Source organism: Neodiprion lecontei, chromosome 3 (assembly GCF_021901455.1).
Source record: "Neodiprion lecontei isolate iyNeoLeco1 chromosome 3, iyNeoLeco1.1, whole genome shotgun sequence".
Classification (NCBI taxonomy): domain Eukaryota; kingdom Metazoa; phylum Arthropoda; class Insecta; order Hymenoptera; family Diprionidae; genus Neodiprion; species Neodiprion lecontei.
Window position 1 is genome coordinate 38555572 of NC_060262.1, and position 25797 is coordinate 38581368.

General features: G+C 40.5%; 3 protein-coding genes across 7 annotated transcripts; 2 read left to right on the plus strand and 1 right to left on the minus strand.

The window, feature by feature from the left end:
* Nucleotides 1-378: 378 nt before the first annotated feature.
* Nucleotides 379-4175, minus strand: LOC107226168 (fatty acyl-CoA reductase wat). 2 transcript variants are annotated; one of them, XM_046734624.1, is made up of 10 exons: nt 4060-4175; nt 2959-3098; nt 2756-2878; nt 2549-2674; nt 2335-2495; nt 2142-2251; nt 1726-1924; nt 1330-1611; nt 974-1231; nt 379-766 (listed from the first exon to the last, which is right to left on the minus strand). In XM_046734624.1, exons 1-10 carry the CDS (start codon nt 4106-4108, stop codon nt 646-648), a joined length of 1569 nt encoding a protein of 522 aa, XP_046590580.1. In that variant the 5' UTR covers nt 4109-4175; the 3' UTR covers nt 379-645. The 2 variants fall into 2 exon arrangements, with proteins under 2 accessions (XP_046590580.1, XP_015522364.2); XM_015666878.2 differs by having other exon boundaries at nt 380-766; nt 1330-1572.
* Nucleotides 4176-8060: 3885 nt separating this feature from the next.
* Nucleotides 8061-25366, plus strand: LOC107217116 (fatty acyl-CoA reductase 1). Of its 3 annotated transcripts, none has more exons than XM_015654490.2 (10): nt 8061-8192; nt 8386-8525; nt 8689-8811; nt 8889-9014; nt 9070-9215; nt 9411-9520; nt 10105-10303; nt 10686-10928; nt 11057-11314; nt 11399-11609. In XM_015654490.2, the coding sequence occupies exons 1-10, from the start codon at nt 8144-8146 to the stop codon at nt 11496-11498; spliced, it is 1494 nt and encodes a 497-aa protein (XP_015509976.2). In that variant the 5' UTR covers nt 8061-8143; the 3' UTR covers nt 11499-11609. The 3 variants fall into 3 exon arrangements, with proteins under 3 accessions (XP_015509976.2, XP_046590421.1, XP_046590420.1); XM_046734465.1 differs by lacking the exon at nt 11399-11609 and adding an exon at nt 25357-25366 and having other exon boundaries at nt 8107-8192; nt 11057-11318; XM_046734464.1 differs by having other exon boundaries at nt 8107-8192; nt 10689-10928.
* Nucleotides 13373-16293, plus strand: LOC124293492 (fatty acyl-CoA reductase wat-like). Of its 2 annotated transcripts, none has more exons than XM_046734461.1 (10): nt 13373-13489; nt 13638-13777; nt 13844-13966; nt 14036-14161; nt 14306-14466; nt 14537-14646; nt 14834-15032; nt 15240-15482; nt 15582-15857; nt 15995-16293. In XM_046734461.1, the coding sequence occupies exons 1-10, from the start codon at nt 13441-13443 to the stop codon at nt 16071-16073; spliced, it is 1506 nt and encodes a 501-aa protein (XP_046590417.1). In that variant the 5' UTR covers nt 13373-13440; the 3' UTR covers nt 16074-16293. The 2 variants fall into 2 exon arrangements, with proteins under 2 accessions (XP_046590417.1, XP_046590418.1); XM_046734462.1 differs by having other exon boundaries at nt 13426-13489; nt 15600-15857.
* Nucleotides 25367-25797: the final 431 nt, after the last annotated feature.

The following is a 25797-nucleotide window of genomic DNA, read 5'->3' on the forward strand; positions in this document are numbered from 1 at the left end:
AGAGTAAGTCTTACGTTAGTAATAATTTATTGCGGAAAAATTTCAACCGGGTGACGGTGATTCCAGTAAACGCAGTTGGCTTTTATAGAAATATTAGGACCGTGTTGCGGGCACAAATTCTTACGGTGTGATTAGCACGGTCAGCCTTAGAAGAAAAAATTAAATTTTTCACCCGTATTAAGGATTTAGTAAAAAATTTAATCTCTTAACTCCGCAAGATTTAGATGGGTACGACATTTCGAATAATACATCGTTGGACTTAGTCAAATTACCTTGGATAGCTCACGTTTTTTTTCATTACTTTTGTTTTCCAGTAGTTCGCATGAAATTACAAATGCACGGATTATGCGTAGGTTTATTTGCACAGGTGAATAAGAACGAATCGTGGCAAAGACACGTAGGTGTAATTTTTTTAATCATTCAACATATCATGATTCGATATTCTTAAACATAATAATCAGATAGTGTTATATATTATACACGCATTGAATATTGATTTCAGACATAATAGAGTCACAGAATAAGTGCAGTACGTTACGGGAGTCGGAATCAAATCTTGGAATAACAAAGACGTGTGAAGCACGAACAGCGCTGGTCTTATTTTACGACTTGATTTTTTTGCCGGCCCAGATTGAAGAATAAACCTTATTCATACCGAGTACCATCCACCCTGGCGGGAAACGTCCTTCCGCAAGTCACCTTCCAAGTAATCCAAATTACAAAAGTGACGAAGATCAGACGTACCGCAATGTGAATGACATAGAGGCTAAAATATATCGAACGTGAAGCTTGCATACATTTTACACGGTTTTCTACTCAAACAGTATCGTTTGAGTAGTTTACTTGTAAGTTTTATGAATCATCAAATAATGCTTGTCAATATTATTTACAACTCAACACATCTGAGAAATTCTTCTGTCACCTGAATCTGTGAAGGCATTGATATCAAGAATAGCCGGCAGTTTATACTAACATGAAGTGTCGCTGTCTCGCTTTTCCCAAATCTTCATCCTTGTCCTTCAGGAGGAACTTCTGAATGCCGGCAACCAGTATCTTCATGTATTCTTTCCAGTCAAGGACCTTCGTACTGAATGGAAAAAGTTCCTTGTCTTTTTGGTCGAGTCGTGCCCAAAGGTTTTGCACTCGATGATTTCTGAAGTCCCACTCTCGGGTACAAAAGAACGTTACGACACCAAACATTTTGCTAATTTTCTTGTAAAGTCGGTGGAAACTGAAATATCAATTTTTGCTTTAAGTTCTATTACCACGTTAACGGTTGTAATCTTTTAATACAGACGGACGAAGGTCAAAATTTAAGCTCAATATTACGTTGGCTGTTTTCCAATCAGTCTGCACAAAGCGTCTATGAGCAAGGCTGGAATCAGGTGCAGAAAGAAATCCAAAATCACGAAAACCAGCTTCGATTTCACAAGAGTAACACTGTTATAATAAATAGCCGAACACGACGGTTTGGTGTATGAATAATCGGTGCACAAATTGTAGAACCTCTTCCATGTAATCGAATTTTCAGGTCTAGACACGTAGTTATAGACGGGAACATCCTCGAAGTGTCTGAAATTCGGGCGAACAGATCTGATCATTGTACGCATGCTGTTGGTCACAAAGTAATTGTCAGATCATTTCAATCGTGCAAGTAAGTCAAGTAATCAGGCCCGCGAAATTGCGTTTCGATTTGCTGACCCCTCATCATCTCAAACATACGACCTTTTGTCAGTGGTTGCAGTTTCCCACGCGCAGGCAAGAAGAGCATTGCAGACCATGTCAGCTGGGACAAGGTCAACTACGGCGTCACCGTCCACTTGCATGGTGCGAATGACGCCTATGCCCATTCCAGCCAAAATTCCATGGATACCAATCATATTGTCGACCCAACCGGGAACAGGTTCTTTATTAGTTGCCACCACTGGAAGTAACGGGAGCATTCATTCGACCGGCAGAGATGAGTAAACAACATGAAAATTATCGAGACGTTGACATTCGATGAATAACGATAAGAAATGTCAAGTGGACTGATTTTTTTCACACCCTCGCATCATTTATCGTCTTTCTGTTAAAAGTCAATGACTAGCAAAGTGTCGCAGAACACACTAATGAACAGTTTTATTCTGCATTCAAGTTACCGATGGATGGCCTGAAAATAGCGAACGGCATGTCTTTTGCATATTCAGCCACGGTACCCTCTGCGATAGCCTTCGTGAATGTGTACGTGTTCGGCCACTCTCCCACGATCCTGCGAACAAAATACGAACCTGAGTGTTTCTTTTTGTTGAAAAGAGAGAGAGAGAGAGAGAGAGAGACAAAACCGAAACCTACGCTGTTGCGAATTTCTGTCTCACGCTCTCCGTCCAGTTGCTACGTTCGGCAATTTCGGTCAGTTGATTGACATCCTCCCAGCTAATTGGGGACGCGTAGATCAGCTCGTCGATTCTTTCCCTAACGCAGTTGCTGAAGGCAGTGGAGATGCAAACACCGACCTAAAACACTGACGATATGAATCGCAGTACCAAAGGAGCGATAATTGACTTACCTTGAAGTTTTTGCAAGACTTGGCGATGTCGATGATGTGCTTTACACCATTGACGTTCACGGAAACGGCCTTGTTGAATTCCTCGTCGAATCTCACGGAGGCAGCAGCGTGAAATATAATCGAAACCTGAAACGAGTCCGTTGGAAAATTCACGGTGAATGATCAGTTGAAGTTTTTCAACAACAAATCTGCAGAATACTCAGTAACCTCGTTGATCACGCGTTGACGATCTGCGGCCGATAAACCGAGCTCAGAACTCTCGACGTCACCGGCCAGTCCAACCACGTTGTTCGCAAACTGCGGACACTCGGCCCTCAAGACGTCGAACACCTGCAAAAGTAAAGATCAAACTGTCCAGCTAGTATCGGTACTCCGCGGAATGTGCAAAACTTCTTCCTGAAATACCTTACCGAGTTTTCGAATAGAGCTTCGATTCGTTCTTGCGAGGTTTTACCCTTCTTCGGACGAACGAGGACGTAGATGGTCCCGATGTTTCGACAGCTTCTAAGCAACTTTGCCGTTAGTATCTTACCTATAAAGCCAGTTCCGCCTGAAAGTAAAAACAAGACGTCATAATCATCGTAAGATGCAAATATCACGTTCGTTCGTTTTACAGCAAAACCAGTTGGTTGTTGTAAGGTTGAACAAGCTCACTGTAACGGGTTCGTCACTCTGTTATAAAAAATAGTAAGTTAAACGGAAAGAGAGACTTGTTTTTTATAGACACCAGTATCTAACTATAAATAAAAATTGATTTGGCACGTAATTTCTAGATGTACGATTACTCTGTTTTTCTTTTGTCTTTTACTACAATTTTGAAGAGTTTGTTTCCTTTAAAGTCGACTGTATTTAGATTTCTTTTTGATTAACTAAACGAGTATCTATATAAATATAATATATAACTAAGTATAACTATATAAATATGAGTACGTATATAAATTTGTACAAATAACATTGCAAATATTACTTATTGTTTTAAAGATCATTCGTTCATTTGCTCATCCATACGGCTATTCCCACGTACGAATATCCATTTTCAAATTTAATTCGACAATTTACTCTTGTTTGTATGACCAGCCTTTTCTTTAAAGTCTAATAGTTTTCTTTCCTTCTACTGAGCTTTCTTATCTGTATAAACGGTGCGCCATTTGATCGTACCCACCACCACCAGTCGGAGCCGACTTCGACAAGTTGTGTATGAAATAACGACCATCACGTAAAATTTTTCCTAAATCCAAGGTAATAGAGAATATTTTCTGCATTCAAATTGCATCGTAAATTCCCATACTCAAGTAGAAATAGCATTTTTTACGAAGAGAACAGTGCCTTGTGATGTCAAATTAAACCAACGGCGCACCTTCATCCTTACGACGATCAACAGGTTTGGCTAAAAAATGGTTCTATCTGCAGATCTATGCACTGCCTGTGATTGAATTACTTAAATACAATTGAAAATATAATTCTCAACTAATAATCCGATGAATTCAGAAGTTGCAGAAAGGACTACTCACCGGTTATCAAGATACTTTCTCCAGCATAGAATTCTTGGATCAGCGACATTATGCAACGAGTGGATGACACGGTCGGATAACAACTGGCTTATTAATCGTCGTGGCTGGTATGCTTACCCGTATTTCGCAATGGTCAAAGGGACCCCTCGGCCACGTAGCAACAGCCAATGAAAGGCCGACTGCATTGAAATTAATATGTCTCAAGGCTGTAATAAGTCACTATGCATGCCAATCATTTGCAACTCCATGTGGCGAAGACCTAGTTTCCGATACGGCAGAAATTTGGATTGCAGATGACGACTGTTCAGCGTTTATTTCCTATGCCTGGAACATTCAAGTATCGTTTCGTCATGATTAAATCGATAAATCGCGTTGGGTGGAAAACTTTGCTTGAAATTAGGAACCGAAACATTCTTAGTGCAGACTTTGGCTGAGCACTGCGATCGAACGGCTTAATAGACCGATGGAAGCAAATGACTGCAAGTCCCGCGGACGTCTGTTCGAATCTTCGAGAAATACACCAAACAGATAACTACTGTAATAATATTTTCGGATTCCCTCCTCCTCTTCCCAGCTTCTTACATGCGTGTAAAGTGACAACCATCGTGGATGATTTCTTTACAGCTGCTGATTTCTATAAAAAGAGTACTTATACAGTTCTCATTAGGTCAACCGAGAATCTCTGTTCAATGCAGCAAATTTAATATTGCATGATATTGCATAACTACTGGAAATACGTACAATAGTACACAGACACGGTACACACAACAGAATATATTGTTATATCCTGACGGGGGTAACGTAAGAAAGGCACCCGTACCCAGGAGTGGACTTGAAACTTACTTATCATGAACAATTACCTGAATTAATATTAATTCAAGAAGACATTCGTTCTCGATAATATTATTTATCGAATAATATTATTCTTGGATATGAAGGTCGTGAACATCAAAACACTTTTTTTGTGTTAACGTTTCAGCCCGGATGAGGGACCTCCTCAGAACAATTCATTTAGAACATCTGTCACGAACAGAAATTATAAAATAATGTACAACTAACTTATGACAAAATTAAATGTGAAAGGTTTGGGTAATAAGCAGGGATGTTTGTGCTAGTATAAATGAGAGGAATTACCTGATGATGAACTGACACTTTCAAATAACGAAGAAAAGAGACCAACTAGTATGTAGTGAATGCGTGTTAGAATAACCGAGAAAAAACACAAAAGTTCATTTTTTAAAAAACACTACGACAGCGATACGAAACTCCCAAGCATTCATCCTGGTTGTTAATTGAATAAAAACACACAACGACCGTTTTAGGTTTTGAGTCTGGAGCACTTTTGAACGTGTGGAACGTCCAGTGTGTAGTGGGGGGAGACCGATATCAGTCATTATCAGAGCAAGCACAGAGTCAACGGGTTAAATAGAAATCAGAAAAAAATGTTAAGAAGGTAAAATCGAGAGCAAGCTCAGTCGGTAATAAATAGTTACGATGGGTGTATCACAGAGGTGTAAATAGTACTCAGATGTTCAATATCTTGTCTTCGATTGACAAAATTGCACCAATATTGCACATTTCTAACAATAACCTATTGTAATACAATGGTATTCCATCCCATACGTTGCGGGTTTGTTTGAGTCACTCAACAGAATATTCTCTAAGTATAAAATCCAGTTATTTATTTTATGTATGCTATACTTTTCTCTAAAAACGCTACAAGAAATGCGTGTGTTACGTTCAGTATGCACGTTGTTGCAGTCGGAAAAAAATTTGGTCGTAATTACCAAGATTCAGTCCTGGCAAGAAATTTTCAAGGCTATCGTACATCCAACCAACATTATTTTCGCACAAGTAAAAAGTTTTGTTGATTCTGAAGTGCAATCCCATCGATTTTGTTGCGATTGCAAAATCTGATCCACACAATACACAGTGAAATCATTTTGTAAAGATGGGATAATGATTACTTGATTGTTGTAACTGAGAGATTTTCGTTTGATTGTAATTAATGCGACACGAAAAAACGACAAAGAAGTATGCCCGCTGCGTGCTATAAAAACTATAATCTTACTGAAAGTTCATAATAATACAGACGGATGTAGTACAAAATGGAGAAGGAAGAGAGAAAAAGTGAAAAACTAATTTGCGGGAAATGTAAGGTCATATTTCTCGTAAAAATAAATCAATGGAATCCTGAGAATGTATTTTGATTCTAAAAGACAGCAACACACGCATAGTCACTTATTTTTTAGTACGCTGGCTTCATTCGTTTGACCACTGACGTTATTACGAGAAAAATTGCATTCGCGATACGTTAGCATGGGTATTTTGCGTGGAACAGATTCGCTGTCGCATAAGCAGCCCACCGATTAAAAATAGTGCAATGTTTAACATCTGGAGAATTTTAATGTTGATGAAAACAACTCTGAGTTGTAGGAATTTCCAGTTTCGAGGCAGATTTGTTCAATATTAAGTTAAGAATATAGTAGTTTTGTGCACTAAAAAATGTCTTCAATATCGTTCGGTACTAATCGCCTGTGTAAGAATCTGGATACATGTAGTCGCACATGCACGTACGGTGTTGGTCACGCGTGAGGTTGCGCTGGGGGTCAGTCATTAGGTATCCGTCTAGCAAATAACACAAATTGTAGTCAGTGACGACTCACAATTAAGGAGTGATCATCGGCACGGAGTTTTAATTACACATTGTTTGCTATCTCTTCGACCCCTGTTGCGAAAATTAATTGCATTAATTTACACCAATTACAAATTTGAACGATGTATAATGAAACTGACGACTCATAGCTAACCGGATTAACATTTATTTTCAATATTTGACGCCTTAAAAAGATACATTATAGAATTACATTCAATTATTGTTAATCCAATCTCCCGTTCAAGATTTCAAATAAAATTACTCCATTTAACCATTTATCTAAGTATAATATTGACACCATCATTACTCATTTTACAGAACCTGATCTAATTATAAAAAGTTCGTTACACCTGAAAAAAGCTTCTCATCGGTTCCGTTCACTTTCATTTTCCATTCTGAGAAATGCAATGTAGCTAGACCACGTGTGCTACGTTTCACGATTAACATCTTTCTAATAACCGTAAGCGAGTCTCGACTGTGCGCAGTAATCGCAATAGTTGGATGAATGCAGATCAAACTCGGGGTGTAAAATATATTACAATTTATGTAACCCTGCCCATCGTCTCAAACGGAACAATTTTATCTAGGTTTTTCAATATGGTTGCTAAGTGACTGACTTAGGTCACTTCTTACGTCACTGAATTCAATCGCCATCGTCCTGTTTTTGAGAATCCCTACTCTGAGAATGCTCAGTTGATTTAAACTAAATACGAATTCAATCCATACGCGGGGTCGTATAGTTTAACAAATGCACAGAGTGGTTACCCCGTCATTCGACTAATATCTGATCGGAAATGCATTCTGTAAATACTTGTTTGTTTTATTTTTGTTTTTGCCTATTATGATTGATATGGGAGATCAAAAACATGTATAACTAGATTATGATACGATCAAGGCCTTCGACTTTGGAACCGTTGAAGAATTACTAAATACCAATTACTATCGTTGATGAGATATTTTTCTCATTCTGAAATCCGATCCATAATTAGGATGAGTTGTGCAATGATGCTAAGAAAATGGTTCATAAAAATCGACTGTCGACCAAATAATGAATATAACTACCTTTTTCCATGAAAAATCGCAAGAAACGATTTTTCTCACTCTGGGATATCAACTCTCTTACAAACAGCTAACCACTTCCTGTCTCGCCGAATTCAATTGTCATGTTCGGTTTTGAAAATATCTTATTTCAATTCATGACGATGTAAATAAATTGCGAAATAAATCACCACAATGTTCGTATCATGATTCACAAAAATATTCATGACACGTTAATGACATTGCACTAATATGCATTATACATTTCTCTATTTATAAGTCGTTCAGGTCACACGACGCACGGAGCAGGATTGAAGTACACAGTGTTTGACGATTTGCGACTCGTTAGTTTTCAGCCATCTCTCGTCGGGTGCTTATCGCAGATTAAAAATGTCGCAAATACAGCAATTCTATGCTGGGCAAAACGTTTTTATTACCGGTCAGTATCTACCGCTTGAGGTAGCTCTCAATTTTCTCAACATCAATTTCTATCAGAGAACACCTTACGTGTGAATTTTGAAAAACGATGTGTAGAAATAGACACGATATTAAGTTGAGAATTCTAGAGAAGCTACAGCGAACCGTTTTTGGCAAACAGCGAGGCATTACCGGTACACGTTCTTCAATTTCAGGGGGTACCGGGTTTTTGGGCAAAATCTTGACGGAAAAACTGCTCCAAAGCTGTAGAGACATCGGGACCATCTACATCCTAATGCGGCCGAAAAAGGGCAACGGTGTTCAGGAACGCTTCGAAGCGTTTCTCGGTGATACGGTGAGTTACTACTATTGAACAGTTCTCAATATTATCATAATTTACATCTCGTCTTTCTTAAGAGAGTGATGAGGAACGCGGAAAGAGACAAGAATGTCGAAAATTCATTCTGACGCTGATGATCCGTCGTCAACAGTCAACATTTACGCAAGTTTCGTTCCAGGTATTCGATGTGTTACGGAACGACTATCCGGAATTTTCAAAGAAGATCGTCGGAGTCGAAGGTGATACCGCCCAGAACAAACTCGGACTTTCGGAAACGGACTACGCACGCCTTGTCGAGGAGGTACGAATACTGCAAATAGATAGCGCGTCTTTCCTTTCTTCGCGTTAGGGGTTCAAGTCGAGACGAAATTCTTCCAGGTTTCGGTGATCTTTCACCTAGCTGCCACCGTGCGTTTCACAGAGCCCCTGGAGAAGGCTGTCGCAATTAACGTGAACAGCGTGAAACACGTGATAGACATTGCAAGGGCCTGCAAGAACTTGAAGGTGAGGGCATCTTCGCTGTTTCTCGTTCGACGAAATTAACATTATCACATTTCAGGCTGGGATTCACGTGTCCACCGCGTTCAGCCACTGCGTCCGGAAGTCCATCAACGAAGAGCTATACCCTCCACCCATGAGCCACGAAGAGATCAACATGCTAGTGGAAAAGTTCAAGAGAATCGAGGGGCCGGGAAACCTGACGGAGTTCGTCTCTAAAGGCTTTGCATGCTTCTTTGCACAATAGTATTCGTAACCAAGCATAAACTCGAGGTTTTAGAAAAAAAAGCTACCATACATACACTCGCGATATTAGCAGCAGTTGAAGTGACTGACTTTACTCATAACCCATCGGATATCTTTGTAAAAAGTGAGCAATTTTTAACCAAATCGATTTTGCAGAATCACGGGAGAATGGCCGAACACGTATTGTTTCACCAAAGCTATCGCCGAGGAAGTCGTCGCTAACTACGCCACTGACCTACCTTTCGCTATCTTCAGACCGTCAATTGGTAATTTACGCATGTGACAGACAGTAATTTCGTCTCGAAATCTGAGACTCCTACTCCCAAACATCATAACAATCGCACAATCCAGCAATTCAGTCATTCCAAAACCGATTTTAAACATGTTATTCCAATGATACTCCGTAATATTGCTGCCATCCTGTCAGAACCTCCTTTCAGGAGAGAACGTAACAACTATGTCGCAACATTGCTGCAAGGTAACTGTAATATCACCAATCTTGTGAAACGATTTCGCTGCAATCTTGTGGCAGCATGACGTACTGTGTGGACACCGTATGAGAATCAAATGACGCATTAATTCAATTTTTTATACGACTCTACGTTTGCTTATGACGTGGGTTGATAGGCGTGGTACAAAAAAATCTGACTCGTTGACACTAGAATACTTCCTCCGTGATTGTTAAAATGGTCTCGAATAACTCTGTTATGATCACGGAGTGCAGAGCTCATGGCTTCGCATTGCAACAGTTACACAATTCGAAAGGGATGCTCGTCACGAGTTGTCAGAATCTTGAATTTCTGAAATTCTACGGTTATTCCTACGAACATCTTCATAAATTGTTCCACAGTGACAGGGGCCTACAAAACCCCCATCCCAGGATGGGTTTCGAGTCCCATAGGAATTTCGGGCATGATATGTGTCTGTGGCCTGGGTATCATACACGCCGTTTTGATCGATACCAGTACCAGGCTTGAGGTTGTCCCGGTCGATTATGTTTGCAACGCACTTATCGCTTCAGCCTGGAAGATCGCAATGACGGAAAAAAGGTAACGTTTAGCAGGGAAAAGCAATTTATTAAAGTTGGTTTTCGTCATTTTCTACTTTTTCTGTTTTTCTAATGTATTATTTTGTCTTGGTAATTCTTTCGCAATTCCGACAATAATTCATTTTCTTATTTTTATTTTCCGATCAAATACGGCAATTCTAAATACGGCAATTTTTCGTCTCGCTTAAGGCATGAATAAAATTGGTTGTAATTTAGCTTATTGCGGAATATTGAGAAAAGATGAAGGAATTTTTCAAACCTGACCATTTCACAACGAGACCGCGAACTGACTTGGCATTAGCTTTCGAATTTACACGTCAAGAAGTAAATACAGAGTAACATTGTGCGAGCCAATGGTTAGAGACCTTACGTGTGTATTTCAGAAGCCGCGAGGACGTTCCGGTGTACAATTACGTTTCTGGAAATGAAAATCCTATAACTTGGAAAGACTTTGATAATAAAGTCAGAGCCGTCGCAAAAACTCATCCATTCGAGCAAGCTGTTTACTACCCCAGCGGATACGCCACAAAATCAAGATTTCTGTACACAACCCTACACTTTTTTCTTAATTTGCTCCCAGCAGTGATGATTGACGTTGTTCTGCGATTGAAGGGACAACAGCCGCGGTAAGTACAAAATAAATTTAGTCCTTTATAGGTTGTACGTAGACAAGTTAGTCAACATGCACAAGTTAGACGTACGAAATAGACAAAATCCAGCAACGAGATTAAACGTGAGTATTACACAATTTCAGAATGTACAAGCTCGTGGGTCAAATTTATGAGGCGTTTAACGCATTGGAGTATTTCACCACGCAACAGTGGGATTTCGACAATCAGAAGATTCAAGCGCTCTGGGAGCAACTTGGGTCCGAAGACAAGAGTATATTTCCATTCAGTATGCAAACTGTCGTTTGGGATGAATATGTCATAAATATGAGCAAAGGCATACGCAAGTTCATCGTAGGTGATTCCGATGGAAACGAAGAGAGAGCGAGACGGCGACAGGTTTAGTGAGTGAAAGTCTAGCCTGTGGTGCACTTTACCAAAGACTTACACGCGTTGCACAATATACTCAATCCCTTCACCTGTTTCAGTCTTTACGCCATCCATTTGGCCGTGCGTATCACGTCTGGCATCTTTATTTTGTGGTTGATCTGGAAGTCCTTTCATGGGATTCAATCAATGTTCCTGTGATACGATTCTGAAGTTCGGCCCCGTTCTCGTTTGATCGACGAACAAGCCATCGTACTTAGTATCATTGTGTAATTTATGTAACGGAGAATAAACACAACTCGCATGTTTCAATTATCGTAACCAAATTACCACACGTCACATCCATTTGACTGTTCATACAGAGAAAATAGCGCCGACTCGATGCGCGTATTTAGGACATTACTCTCACAGACTAAGCCTGAGCACCCGATCAGCGTTGCAAGCAGCGCAAAATGCGTTCCGATATCAACAAGATTTTGCTCCAAGTCTGAATACATGCGAGATTAAATATTCCCAAGTCACTTTCTCGGATCGTCTGTTTATTCTAATCCCACCTAAATATACACCACTTCCGTATAATTTCACCGAAATTGGTTCGAAATACCGAGGAGAGTCCGACTATAATCATTGAACTAAACAACTTCTCGAACCATGCAATGAAAACTCGGAATAAAAAAGCTCTGTTCTCGTTCTGTACGAAATCCGATGGGGTTCGAAATGATAATAGCCAGCCTCAGTCTTATTTCAGGTCTAACCAGGCTTCCGACATCATCCAAAACTCTCATGTTTGGCACCAACGTATCTGCAGATCACTTTTTGGGGCTACCAAAGTCACCGAACATCTAATCAATGCATAATTTTTTTTGAATTTAAAATTTTCTTTCTTGTGCTGCAAATATTGGGAGAGATTATTGAACGATATTATGAGTTCAAAAATGCCCGCAAAATCTTGCTAATCACAGCCATCTCGATTGAGGCGTCAGGCGGGAGAAACGGCTCAGAATTTGAAAGAGTTTACGAGCAGACGACCAACCAACCGTTTTATAATTCCCCGTAGTCATTATTTAATCGTTATTAACACAAATTCGAATTAAATTAACACATCGATATCGCCAGTAAATATCCGTACGCATCCCAACGTGTCAATCAAGAATAAAAAACAAAACGAAGTCACGAGATCCAAGGAATCATCAATTTTTATTAACTTTTTCGCATTACGGAATCGCCGCGAAGAAAACTTAAAAAGACCGTGGATTCCAAATTTTATCGAAAGACTCTCAAAATCACCTGGACAATCACACGACGGAGCTGCTACCAAGTATAAAGCAAAGGGATGAGTGATTTTTAATTTATTTAGGACTTATCAACTTTTTTCGCTATCATCATCGACAATTTTTGAATAAATATCTAATTTTTATTATTTTGACGATGGACAGGATTTAAAGAGTTTTTATATGTTATTTATATTTCATTTATATTTCATTTATTCAATTGATAGTCAATGTCGTATTTAATATCATTCTCGTCATATTTTTTCTAAATCTGTCCATTTATTTCATTCTTTTTTTTATTTGACCAACGACTGAAATTCTAACCCATCCCCTTATTTACATTTGTTTTTGACCTCCCAGACTAATCTCAATATAGGCAAAAACAAGAAATAATTATTTACACTGTACTGGAATTCCCAAGCAATTGTCAAGTGATCTAGTTTTATGATCCCTTCGCAGAGATCAATCTTATACAAGAATTAGAATAATTGACTGATATGGTATCTTTCAATTTAATGAGCGTATTCTTGAGTTGGAGTTCAAAAATGATCTTCATCTATCACAAAATTTCTGCCTGACCTGCATAAGTGTCGTCTCACGATTCACCTTGTTCCCACACCGGTGACGTTGTAGACAATAGTTAAAGTTTTCAAGCGGAAATTACTTTTATTTTCCAGTCCTATTGTGAAACAATGACTCTACCCAGGAAGCTAAGACGTTGACATATTTTAATTCGCATTCGTTTGCATATTGCACAAAATGTGTGTAAAGGAGTTAACAAATTTACATTCGCGCACGTGGTATCTCATCCATAAGTAACGCGAAGTTAGCGACGACGCTAAGAGTCACTCCGGTACCGCAGTAGAAGAAACATGTCAGAAATACGACAGTTTTACGCAGGTCGAAACATCTTCATCACCGGTTGGTGCCGTTCAAATAACAAAATAAAAACAATAATGTCCTTCTCAAGGGACAAACATTTGTTTGAATTATACCAATGAGATTGTTTTTTTGAATTGTGGCCCACGTTCAATTGACAAAGAGACTTACATTTACTAAAAATTGCCAGGTGGAACCGGTTTCTTGGGTAAGGCACTGGTGGAAAAGTTACTCCGAAGCTGTGAAGAAATCGGAACCGTCTACCTTCTGGTCCGCGAAAAGAAAGGAAAAACTACACAAGAGCGAATGGATTCTCTGCTCCTCGAACCGGTGAGATTTGCCGAATTTCTTGCAATGTCTGAGCTGGCGATAAATCGCGCATGTATTTCGCTGCAGGTGTTCGACGTTTTGCGGACCAGCTCTCCGGACTTTTCGAAGAAGTTGGTTCCAGTTGCCGGCGACGTAGCCTCCGAAGGACTGGGATTATCGGCAGAGGATCGCGAGCGCATCGTCGACGAGGTTCGCAGGGTGCACGTTGACTCTTCGTATCCACTTGTCGCCCCCTAAAAAGCGCCGAACTCTTTTCAGGTATCCGTCATCTTCCACGCAGCTGCCACGGTGCGTTTTACCGAAAGACTGGACAAAGCGATTCCCTTGAACGTCAACGGCGTTAAATACGTGCTGGACATTGCCAAAGCGTGCAAGAACCTGGCGGTGAGAGGATTTTTCCAGCGTCTTGTTGCGGGGCCGATGCACCAGCTGTGAATTATAACTTCGCCTCGCGATTCACGGCGTCTCCGTCACTTCCAGCTGCCGAACGTTTCAGCTCGCGATCACCTTAACCCTGTTCTGTTCCAGGTCGGAGTCCACCTGTCAACTGCTTTCAGCAACTGCGTTCTCAGTAGCATCGACGAAAAGTTGTACGTTCCGCCATTGAGCTACAGGGAGGCGAACGACCTCTGCGAAAGCTTGAAGAACACCGAGATGTCGGAAGGCGACGTCGAATCCGTTACGAAATCGTAGGTTTTTCAAGCGGGCTTGTCGTGGGAGTGCGTGACTAACGATGGTGATCAAAGTGTTGAATTGCAGAGTCTTGAAAGGATGGCCGAACACTTACACCTTCACCAAGGCGATCGGCGAAGGTGTCGTCGCCGAATTCGCTGGAGAATTGCCGTTCGCAGTTTTCAGACCATCGATCGGTGATATTCTTATTCTATGATTATTCTTACCATGACTAAAGTGAACATTGCATCCGAAATTCCACTCGACTCTTGCATAAATCCAAGAATGGGTTGTAACTGAGATCAAACGAAGGTTATATTTTTCTTTTCCAATTGTTGTTGTTACAATCATTGCTTGTTAAAAGAGGACAATAATTTTTCCTAGTAATTAATTCATACGAGGAGCCAATGCCGGGTTGGATTTCTGGCATTGCTGGGTTTCCAGCGATTATATGTGCATCTGGTCTCGGCTTAAATCACATCGGTTTCTATGATTCTGATGCGAGAATCGACCTAGTTCCAGTGGATTATGTCTGCAACGCTTTAATTTCTTCCGCTTGGGAAACAGCCGTCACTAAAAAAAGGTAACGTCTTCGAATGCCAATTCGTACCGCCTTTTATACATACAAAATCCAAATATAAATGCATTTGCATTATGGAACACACATTCTTCACAAACTAACAGAAATGGAAAATTAAACAGATAGAGGTATCGCATGCTTCAAAAGTTATTATGTAATTTTCGCATTAGTAAATATCCGGTGACGTACATTTGACTCGTTTGCTTTCAGGCACCATGAGAATATTCCTGTATACAATTATGTCAGCGGAAGTGAGAAACCCATCACTTGCGGCCAGTGTGTAAGGGATTTCCAGCGTTATAGTAATGAAAACCCATCACTTCGATTGGTCTACTATCCTTTCTTCTTCGTAACAACGTCAAGATTTGTTTTGAGTCTATTACAATTTTTTCTGCATACTTTGCCGGCGTTCATAATTGACGGCGTGGCAAGATTGTTAGGAAAACAGCCGCGGTAAGCTTGAAACAACGATACCAGTATCGTCTTTGCCTAGTAAACGTAATTGCATGTAGTTTCGATTTATTTAGTTCGAGCCGCACTCGTGGCCTGAAGGCTCGTTCATTATTTCAGGATGCAAAAGCTTGCGACTATATTAGGGAATGCGTGGATCACCATAGGATATTTTACCACGAAGGAATGGGACTTCGAAAATCATCGAGTTCGGAGCCTTTGGCAACGAATTGGGCCTACGGACAAGAAGGAATTCCCTTTCAGTATGCAAGAAGTCGACTGGGAGAAATATTTTATACGTATGGCTGGCGGTTTCAAAAAGTATCTAGTAAACGAACCTCCTGGAAATGAAGACAAAGCGAAACGACGATACATTTAGTAAGTAAAAATTAGTGCCGAGTCACCGCCTTGATGATATATTAATCGCGGTCAACGAATCATCGTTGATTGCAGATCATTTCGACGGAAGCAAAAATATACCCTGAAATATGATTTTCATTCCGCATTTATTACAGCTTTTACATCGTCCATTCGATGGTTCGTCTCGCCTTATATTCCTTCGCTCTTTGGCTCGTATGGAAAATATTTTGGTAACACGGCGTTCCGCCTTGTTCGAGAACGTACAAGATGATCACTAGGTTGACGAACGCACCGCAAAAACTAACAAAGAATTTCGCAATATTTCGCATGGATTGGGATTAAAAGTCGTTGATATGTTGGATTCATTGACACTAGCCAAGCAACGACCCCCGACACAAGAAACTTATGTAAAACCGAATTTGCTGATTAGTAATAAATTCAATATATTGCATAATGCTCAGTGTTTCTGTTCAAATGTTTTTTAGATTAGGCCTTACACGGTTAGAATGATTTCTAATCCGACACTGATCCCAATATATCCAACCTGCGTGACAATGTCTAGCGACAGGAAATGACCTCCGGCCGATTGAATGTATGACGTGCTTGCGTCCATACATACAATATAGAAAAGTTATTCAACCTCGACATTACGATGAACTAGCAGAATCGTTAATGTCAGGTGAATATAGTTCGGCTACTCTTTAAATTTGAATGAGTGAAAATTCACTGATTCCAAGTGATTGGTATACCACTGGAACAAACCAATTCATATGCACTGAGGATTCGGTATCTTTTCAATAATGTTTCACTGATTTCGATTGCATATTGTTTTACTCCAGTGGTATATTTAGAACTGATTCACGTTTAGAGAGCAGAATCACCATTTGTTGCCACTGTACCATTTTTGGCCGTCGTTGCATATTGTTTTACTTCTTCCAAGTGCTATAAATCTATCCAGTTACTGAATTCATCACAGAAGCTTACTCTGCAGATAATATTACTTTGATAATCAAATGTTTTAAATGCAATTCTGACAATGATCAAAGCTGATTCGACTGTTCATACAATTTGTCGCCATGATCTCATTCGCATGCAGTTGATATGGCCACAAATGGATCAATAGATGGCCGCAGACGTTACGAAGATGGCCAAAAACAGTGCATTCAACAAGCGTTAGTCCGCTGCTACAATGATCAGTTTAGCAGTAGATTATGCCTAGGCATAGCTTGTTCTCTATTGAAAATATTGCATGTCTTTGCGAATATTCTTTTATTCATTTTCGTTACTGCGAATTCCTAACATTGAAACCCTGTAATGAAATGTGAAAGATAGAAATGAAAATAAGCAATAAGAATTATTCGTCCCTAACGGAGTAGTTTTCAAAAAATTGTAACGAAAAAATCACTTATGATCAGGAAGTATTTCTTAGTAATCGATTTTTTTTGCTTCTCCGCTGCGTAACGGGATTGAATAATTTAATTTTTTTGTTTATTTATATGTTTTTTGATATTGTGGATTACTTTTCGTTTCCACATTATACATTACATTTCACTCCCAAAGGGAAAGCGAACTGCTTCAAGAACGTTGAAATTTTCACTCCGAGAGCGTTCAATCAATCAACATCGCGTTGATGTTGTCGACAGTTAAAAATTCAGCCTAACAAATGAATCTTCGTTCAAAAAGCGATGTACACCTTACGACTCTCAAGTTGAGATAGGAACGATCGTTTACAAATTTCAATCAACTGAATTAAAAATCGCAACGCTAATTGAATTAAAAAAAAAATAACCGTATAATCAGTTCGTCCTGATTTATGAGAAATATATTCCACTTCTTCGGTCGAAAGTTGTAAGTGGATTTTTTAATTGGTCCTAATTTGAATTCTAATTCGTTATTTATAATGCATGAAGCATATTTTAATTTGGCAACACTTTCTTGCCGTATCCAGCCAAAAAATTGCCAAAATTTTTACAGAGTACAATCAACGATTCAAACCCGTCATAAATCATTCCGTTCTATTTTCTAAGACAATGAAGTCGTAATCTGTTCTCATTACGCGATAAAAGTCGAAATTTTAACGAGATATTTTACGTCCCAGCTGCACTAGTGGACGATGAATATTAATTAGAGGTCCCGTCCAATTAGAGCGGTGGATTGGCTGGACAAACATCTCAACTCACCGTCAGAAGGATTTTGTCTCATCTCAGCTCTGGTCTAAGGAGCAATTTGCACAACGCCCAGTGCTAACCAAACTTAACCCAGTCGTAAGTCGATTCGCCGCAACCTGACTTGGCTTACCCTGCTCCAGCAGCCATTTGATCTAGTATTCCATGGATCGTCGAGTTAACTTGCTACCAATTTATTATAAATCAGGAGGGAGCATATTTCTCGTGAAAAATTGACGGTGTAATTGGCTCTAATTAACCGGCTGAGAAACATCCGCTAAGAAATTTGTCATGAGCCAGGCGAATGAATCGAAGGCTGGAAACCGAAAGAAGCACGTCCACCTCTGACCTCGCCTCTGACATAAGTATGTGGAAATTTTTCATCGATTTGGACAAACGCTCGAATTGAATAGTTTTCCTTTTCTCTTCGCGCTGACCGAAAAACAGTCGCAAGCGTGCACAAAGAGCTTGGATGATTCATTTTTCTCTTCGCAAAGCCCGAGGAATCTGAATTTTTATCTCCGAAATTGAATAACCCGACCGAATTTTGGCGGATCCGTTTTTTGGCTAGATTTTCATTGAACATTTCGTCGATATTTTCCCTACTGTCCGTTCTTCCGCAATTCAACCGACCGCTTCCCCTCTTTCTCTCCGCATGCGTCAAAGACTGAAATTCCAAAGTACGCAAGGTGCACGAAGAGGTTGTTGTGAGATCCGCGATTTTATGGAGATACCAGGTTACGAGGTACCAATGGCGAAAAATGAAAGAGCGAACTGTCCCCGTGGCGTGCGTATTTCGCGTTACGGTGGGTACGTATCATCCGTGCAGGGTGCCAATATACACAGAGCCATGTTTTGTGGGGAGACATTATTTTCTTGGGGGTTAAATTCGTCTCGTCTTTCGTACCTTTCGATATTAGAAGTATTATGTTACCCCGAGTTAAAAGGCCCGTGAGAGCGAGACTAAAAGGTTTTTTTAGAGTTCCGTTATGGTTTCGTGACGTACTCGAGCTGTATGTGTCCACCTATAACGTGGCCGATGTTTATTTTATTAAACTCCAAGGAACGCCCCGTGTCCATCCTTCAATAAAGCCAAAAATTCACCCGCGAAATTCGGTACAAAAATACAATAAGTCGGCACGGCGTATCCGAATATTCATAGCTGCAGAATGTTCGGTTTAGAAGCGATATTTACTCGTCCATCTCAACTGAAAAAGTTGTTGTGAATAGCAAGAGGAGAATACTCGATAAAGGATATCTCTTAAATTCAATTTTACAAGGTCGCTCTCGGAACTCGAAGTTTTCCCATTTAAATAACACGAGAAGCTACAGACTAAGCTGCGCAGATTTTTTTATGAAAATCGAATGCCTACAAGTTTTCCATTCAAATATTCCATTTCAAAGTCGATACTTTATCTACTAAAGACATTCGAAGATTTATTTTTATGTAAAATTGACTTTCAAGCCGCGGCTTATAACTTTAGAACCGTTTAAGCTAGGGATTTGACTCAATAGACACTTCGGCAGGAAACTTGTATCCGTATCAATAATTACAGTGCTAAGTGATAACGATTGAAAAAAACGGCATCTTCTTCGGGTTATTTAATTAAGAAGATGTGGAAATTTGGGAGCGACCTTCTTAAATTGGATTTGAGAAAAATCCTTCCGCAAGGGTTCTCTTCCTCCCATATACAACAAGTTTTTCTTGTAGCTATCCAACTTAAACAGAAATAAAAATACCGCCTCCGATCGAAACACCCTAATAATAATCACTCTCCTAAACTCCTAATTAAAAAAAATTTACCCAACCGATAGACCGGCCTGCTGTTGATACTGTTTGACGACGTCGAGAGCAGACACGATCCCAAGACACGTATCCAGCAGAACGAGGAGCTCGGAACGTACGGAGTTACGGCCTGTAAAACAAGGCTCGAGTACTCTAAGAGACACAAGGGTGGAAAGGGGAAAGGACAAGTGCAACGAAGGGGTGAAAAGAGGGAAAGCGCGAGACCTCTCGCGACTTCGTGACCCCGCGGTTTACGGGGTAAGGTCATGTTACACTGTACGTTTGGGGGGGTGAAACGGCAGCCAGTAGCCAGTTATATGATCCCTTGTTTTTGCAGCGTGGAACTCCAGCTCGAGAGCTGCAGGGCGAGAGGTAGAGAAGGAAGAATGATAAGGATCACGGTTGTTAGCTACGTGCCTTTCACAAAGAGCGAATACCTGCCGTTGAATATCCATGTATGTATATATATGTATATGTACGTGCCTACTCTTACTGGCAATGGAAAAGTTTACCGACGATCTTGTGCGTCTGTCATTGTACACATACACGCGCATCGGAAAAGAAACCGAGCTCTCTTCTTTTCAACGCGGAAGAATCTTCCTCCTCGAGAGTTCTTTTTATCATTTATATATAATTTCAGACCACCCGAGGTATAACAGGATGTGAGGAAAAACGTGAGGAAATGGAAACAGACTGCGTCGAGATATCGCTACGAAATCAGGATCCGTGCCACCTTGAAATCCTCGGTGATTCGAGTGGATAAATTTATGTACCAGATGTCAACAGTTGGGCTTCAGACTTTGGTTGATCTCTTTTGGAACGGATAGCGAGAGGTTTGATAGATTTCAAAAATTCGGTGTCGTAACAACCGCCGAATTCGAACTTCCAACCTTCTGCGACCAGACACAATTCGTAACTTGACTAGACAATGGCGAGCGAAGTGAAAGATCGATGCCAACTTGAGTACGGGTGTTAAATGAAACAGGCAAGAGCTGTGTGTCGAGATAAACTCGTTCCATCCGACTCGTGCGCAAATTTCTGTCTTAAACCACGGCGCGTGGTTCATAGAATTTGCAAACAGCAGTCTGTCTGGATTCTGGGGGTTAAATCATTCGGAATATTGGATATTAGCATAGCCACTTATCAAATTGGTGGGGGAGGAGAAATTCCGCAAGTTCTACAGACCGATGAAGGCGCACAAAGCAAAAGTTATATTGTATCCACACACGGCGAGTTTAACGAACTGAAAATTTTCCGTCAGCCTGAAACTTACACGCTGCAAGCCAATCCGTGTTTCGGAAAATGATTTTCTGCTCATGACTCGTTCCTGGGAGCGATATAGATTTTTCACTTGGAAATTTGAAATTGAGTCAATTATAAATTTCTAAAAACAAATTACTGGAGGATAGACGCGTTCGCAGACAGACCGGAAGAGTCTTCGAAATTCACCGTTTCCGGAGTTACATTCCAGGGATTTTCGTTCGTAGACCTCATTCCGATAATCCAACGCGCAAACATACACCCTCATCGCTATTTAGATCCACTCTGGGGAGAGTTCGCTCTCTTTTGCTTCGCTTCCTCCGTTTCAAGATCCGCGTATGTTTGTCGTATGCACGTTGTGCATATTTGCACAGCACACAACGCAGGCAGTTCTTCTCGGTGGCTTACCGTCTCGAATCCTAATACATCGCAGCGTTTTTTGTTTTTTTCTTTTTCTTTTTCTTAGGTAAACAAGTTCGTTCTCAGGCATAAATTCGCCTAGATTTCGTGGGTCCCTTAAATTCTTACGCGTAATCTATTAACGCAAACGTAACTGTACAGGTCGTATATAATCAGATTATATTACATAACGGTGTGTATCAGGTCTAGGAAATATAGCAGAAGGGAACTTTGCTGATTTTTCAAATTCTACCGTACGTGGATGCCCCGAGTCGGTTTAGTTATTACCGAGAGCGTAGAATCAACACAATTTGCGAACAGGTCTTGTCCGCTGTGGAATTGAAGGGGAAAAATTTTTCCCCACTGTTTAGTTTTAATCAAAACTTAAGAGACCGACCGAGCCCCTCTCAAGTTCCGCGTATATCAAGCACCGCTGTGTGCAGACATTTATATGTACGCAGGAAGCTGTTCGACCTCGACTCCGTGCAAAACTCGGAGGAAAAATCCGAGGAAAGACGGAAGGAGGAAAAGAAGAAATTAGCAACCACCTTTCATCGGTACGGAGTCGGCGCGTATTTACTTTTAATTTGAAACTTTGTTTATGGGACAGACTGCAGACGGATACGGAATATCTACGTTGATGCGTTTACTTTCAAGGAAAACTGGATGATTCGACCCGCTGCAGCCGCTAGACGTCGCCGGCGAAAATCGGGCTTCCTCTTCGCCGTACGCGCAACCTCATATTGTAATGCGAATGTGCAATTACACGGCAATCATTTCCGCTCTCTCATCCGCGCGTTCCTTGCAGTTTCGAATTCCGCGTTGCTCCTTGCACAGCTCTGATATCGCTCAGCCTTGAATTCTCAGTGTCTGCTGAACCCCCTGAGCCATGTAGCAACAGGTACATGACCACCTTGCAAAACAGTCGGATGTGTTCTGCAGCAGTCTTCTGTTTTATATGCAGCTTTTTCGGTATGAGCAAAAAATCAGTCGAGGCTTTCGCTGTGGCGCAGAGTGATTAGCTATTTGTAATTTGCCGAAAAGAGTCGGAGCTGAAATTCCGAATTTGAAAAATTCCGACAAGGCGTAATTCCGACAATCAAAGTTCCGAATGTGCGAAAATGAGATAATTTAAAAATCTGAACATCGAAATTCTGAATGATTGAAGATTTTCAATTCTCCGAATTTCTGGATTGGTGAAATTTCAACATTTCGATCTTTCTTTGTTTCGGATTTTCGATATTTTTATCTTTGGAATCCTGGTCAGTCTGATTTTTGAGTTTTCTCATTTTTTACACCCACTGGTTAAGTAAACTACGGTATGTGGGTATATTTTAATTTTCGGAATTTCACTCTATCGAAACTTTATTTCTCGGAATTTTGCTGTATCAGAATTCTACTTTTCGGAACTTTACTCTATCGTAACTTGAATTTTCGGAATTTCGATCCATCGAATTTCCGACCATTCGAAACCTTGTTATTTTGTCAAAGTTGCAGTCTCCACTTCAAGTTTCACCACGAAATAATTCAGAATTAGTCGCTTTCTGAACTTTCCAATTCCGGAACTTCAACCCCACCTCGCCGAAAGCATCTAGGCTGACGAGCCCAGAAATCTTGACTACCAGTAAATCAAGTCGTTTATCCTATCATCAGCCATGATCAAAATCCAGCACTGGATTTGTTATACGGTGAAGAGTTCTTAATTTGCGTTGCGGAGCGATAGCAAATATCTGCTGCAACAATTAACGTCTGACTACGAAAGGTACTCGATTACTCTGCGCCATTGCTGATTGGGCGCCGGGCAATTTTCCCCGATATCGTTATTCCTGACTCATTCGTCGAGCGACGAGGGTGGAGAAAAAAATATTAGAGCCGATGACACGAAGAATTTTTTCCTCTTCCTTTTGCCGCGCGTGCTCAGCCGACTGTGAAAACGTTACAATATGTATATATATACATTCATTTTCGATGCAGCGTACGATTTTTTTTTCTCTCTTTCTTTTCCGACGTCCTTTACCCGTCTCGAGGACCGGACATTCGCCGACTTTCGTGATGCGAGGCTTCAGGCCAGATCCATCTGGCAGTCATCCAAAAAACCGAAAAGCCTGCACATGAATATGCGGAGCTCGCTTTCAATTTTTAACCCAAGTTACCCGGATGTCTGGTTTTTCCGTCCGCCGAGTCCTCGTCGCGACGACTCGAACTATACGCCGAGGGAAGGAATTTCGGGTATCTGACTATTCAAATGCAGTAGGAATTTCAATTGTAAAAACAATTCATTTCTCTATTCCGTGAAGGGTTCATTCGACCATTCCGCACACTCAGGTTGGCGACCATTTCCCATTGGGGATGATACGAGTTTTGGCAGGATTGATCCAACCGGATTAAAAAAAATTTTACTTGAAAAATAGTCATTTCAACTGAATATTTATTTTCTCTCGATGTAAGGTCGCTGAAGAAACGATCTCGTAGAATATTGGCAAGGAATTGCTCGACAGTTCAACCTATAAGGCGGCGATATTGTACAACAAGTTGGAACGTAACGTTTTGACATCAATATTTTACTCGTTCGACGCGTCTCACTTTTCATCGCCTCGAGGAATTTTCAATTTCACGACTTGTATCTCTCTCTCCATTGTTGCACGTGCCGTCGTTCCGCATCAATGCGATTGTTGTTCTCTATTTACGCCGCAAATTGATTAAGAAATATTTTCCGGTACGAGGGTGCGCCAATTTCCTCGACGCACGCGGTTGAATCGATCTGGTTCAATATCCGTCCTCGGTGTTTTCGGTTGGCTTGGAATAACAGGCAGAGCTGCATGAGCTGCAGGCAATTTGCAAGGGCTGCGGATATGCGAAACAAAGTATCGAAGACGACGTGCGGCGGATGCTGCCTGAAGCGGTTTCGGATCCACACACCGAGGCCGTGGAAGCGGAAGACTCACGTTAGAAACAGATCAAAAAACATCTCGAGCGTAATTTCATTCGATTTTAAAAGCGTAATAAATTACGGTGAATCAGTGTGAGAAATATAGCCGCAACAAACTCTGCGGATTAAATTACGTTGACGAGCAAACCGCAACTATATCCATTTTGTTACAACGGATTCAATTCGTTCTCCAGACTGGAACTGGACGATACTTTGAAAACTCGGCTGAAGGATCATTGGGCGTCATTAAGGATCAACGAATCTTCAGTGTCACAGCAGATCGATCAGAAAAGGATGAATAAGCAGCTGGACGAATGAGAATTCCCGCGAGATTATTACGCTGACGGATCACTGTAATATTTTTACCCCTTTGTCACCACGCAACGTCTCTCGCATAATTTATGACCACACGCCGTTAAAAGCCATAAGTGGAAGTGTGTAGGTCAGGCTCATCAGTGACTTCGGGATACCTTTACTAATGGAAGAATGTCGTTTGACAGGCGCTAGAAATACTTGGATGAACAAAATAAATGCTCTAGGACGCATTGAGTGCCTTTGAAACTAGTCAACAGTCACGGAGCTGAAGGGCAGAAGCAAATGGCGACAACCATTTGTAAAGTTGAGGCATCGAGTAACCGAACTGACTAAAATACACGAAGTGACTCAGTAAGATAAAGGGAATAAGAATTCTTTCATAAAAAGGGTGAAAATTATTTATGGCTGAAACGGAGAAGTGGATAAAAATTTGCTTGAACTAGAATTATAGCTACTCAGTTTTAGGAACGAGCTTTTAAGTTCGACTGGAAGATTCAGACTTGCAGATTTGATGATTTGATTACAAGGAAAAAGGGACCTTGAAAAGCAGATGCACGATCCGCAAGGTGAGTTGCCAAAAATTCAAATCTCAACTCCCGACAACCTGGAATTTGGCAAACATTTTGCATAATTGAGGCGATCTGTAAACAACGACTCATAAAGAAAAGTGTGTCAAGTGAAAAATTCGTCGAATCAAAAACGTAACTGAACAGAAGTTAAACAGTGCAAATTCAGGTGATAAAGTTAAATTTCATTCGGTAAACTATGATCTGTGATTTGGCATTTTTCAATGCTGAATTTCAATGGTAAACACCCTGTTACTAACATCAGAGAAATCACATTATTCCACTGTTTTTCACTGAAAAATCACGTAAAGCTAGTCTGTTTCTATTTAAAAATACCTCTTTCCGACTGCAAATGAATTCTTTTACAAATTGTCTGAGACAGAGTCTTTCTCAACTTCGTCGGTTGGCCACAAAAAAAAAAAGCAAAAAACAAATTCGATTCCTACAATCGTAGTAATTTACATATGTTAAACTTGCGATTCGACAAGAAAGACGTTATCATTAGGGATAATTTGACTTAGGTGATCTGCGAAGAATT

Excerpts from the sequence above, each read along its gene's own strand:
- LOC107226168 (XM_046734624.1), bottom strand. The coding sequence starts at position 4,108 with ATGTCGCTGATCCAAGAATTCTATGCTGGAGAAAGTATCTTGATAACC. Across the intron at positions 3,099-4,059 it reads AGAAAGTATCTTGATAACCG|GCGGAACTGGCTTTATAGGT; the intron begins GTGAGTAGTCCT and ends TTTTACTTTCAG. Across the intron at positions 2,496-2,548 it reads AGTCTTGCAAAAACTTCAAG|GTCGGTGTTTGCATCTCCAC; the intron begins GTAAGTCAATTA and ends TCAGTGTTTTAG.
- LOC124293492 (XM_046734461.1), top strand. The coding sequence starts at position 13,441 with ATGTCAGAAATACGACAGTTTTACGCAGGTCGAAACATCTTCATCACC. Across the intron at positions 13,490-13,637 it reads TCGAAACATCTTCATCACCG|GTGGAACCGGTTTCTTGGGT; the intron begins GTTGGTGCCGTT and ends AAAAATTGCCAG. Across the intron at positions 13,778-13,843 it reads ATTCTCTGCTCCTCGAACCG|GTGTTCGACGTTTTGCGGAC; the intron begins GTGAGATTTGCC and ends ATTTCGCTGCAG.
- LOC107217116 (XM_015654490.2), top strand. The coding sequence starts at position 8,144 with ATGTCGCAAATACAGCAATTCTATGCTGGGCAAAACGTTTTTATTACC. Across the intron at positions 8,526-8,688 it reads AAGCGTTTCTCGGTGATACG|GTATTCGATGTGTTACGGAA; the intron begins GTGAGTTACTAC and ends GTTTCGTTCCAG. Across the intron at positions 10,304-10,685 it reads ATCGCAATGACGGAAAAAAG|AAGCCGCGAGGACGTTCCGG; the intron begins GTAACGTTTAGC and ends TGTGTATTTCAG.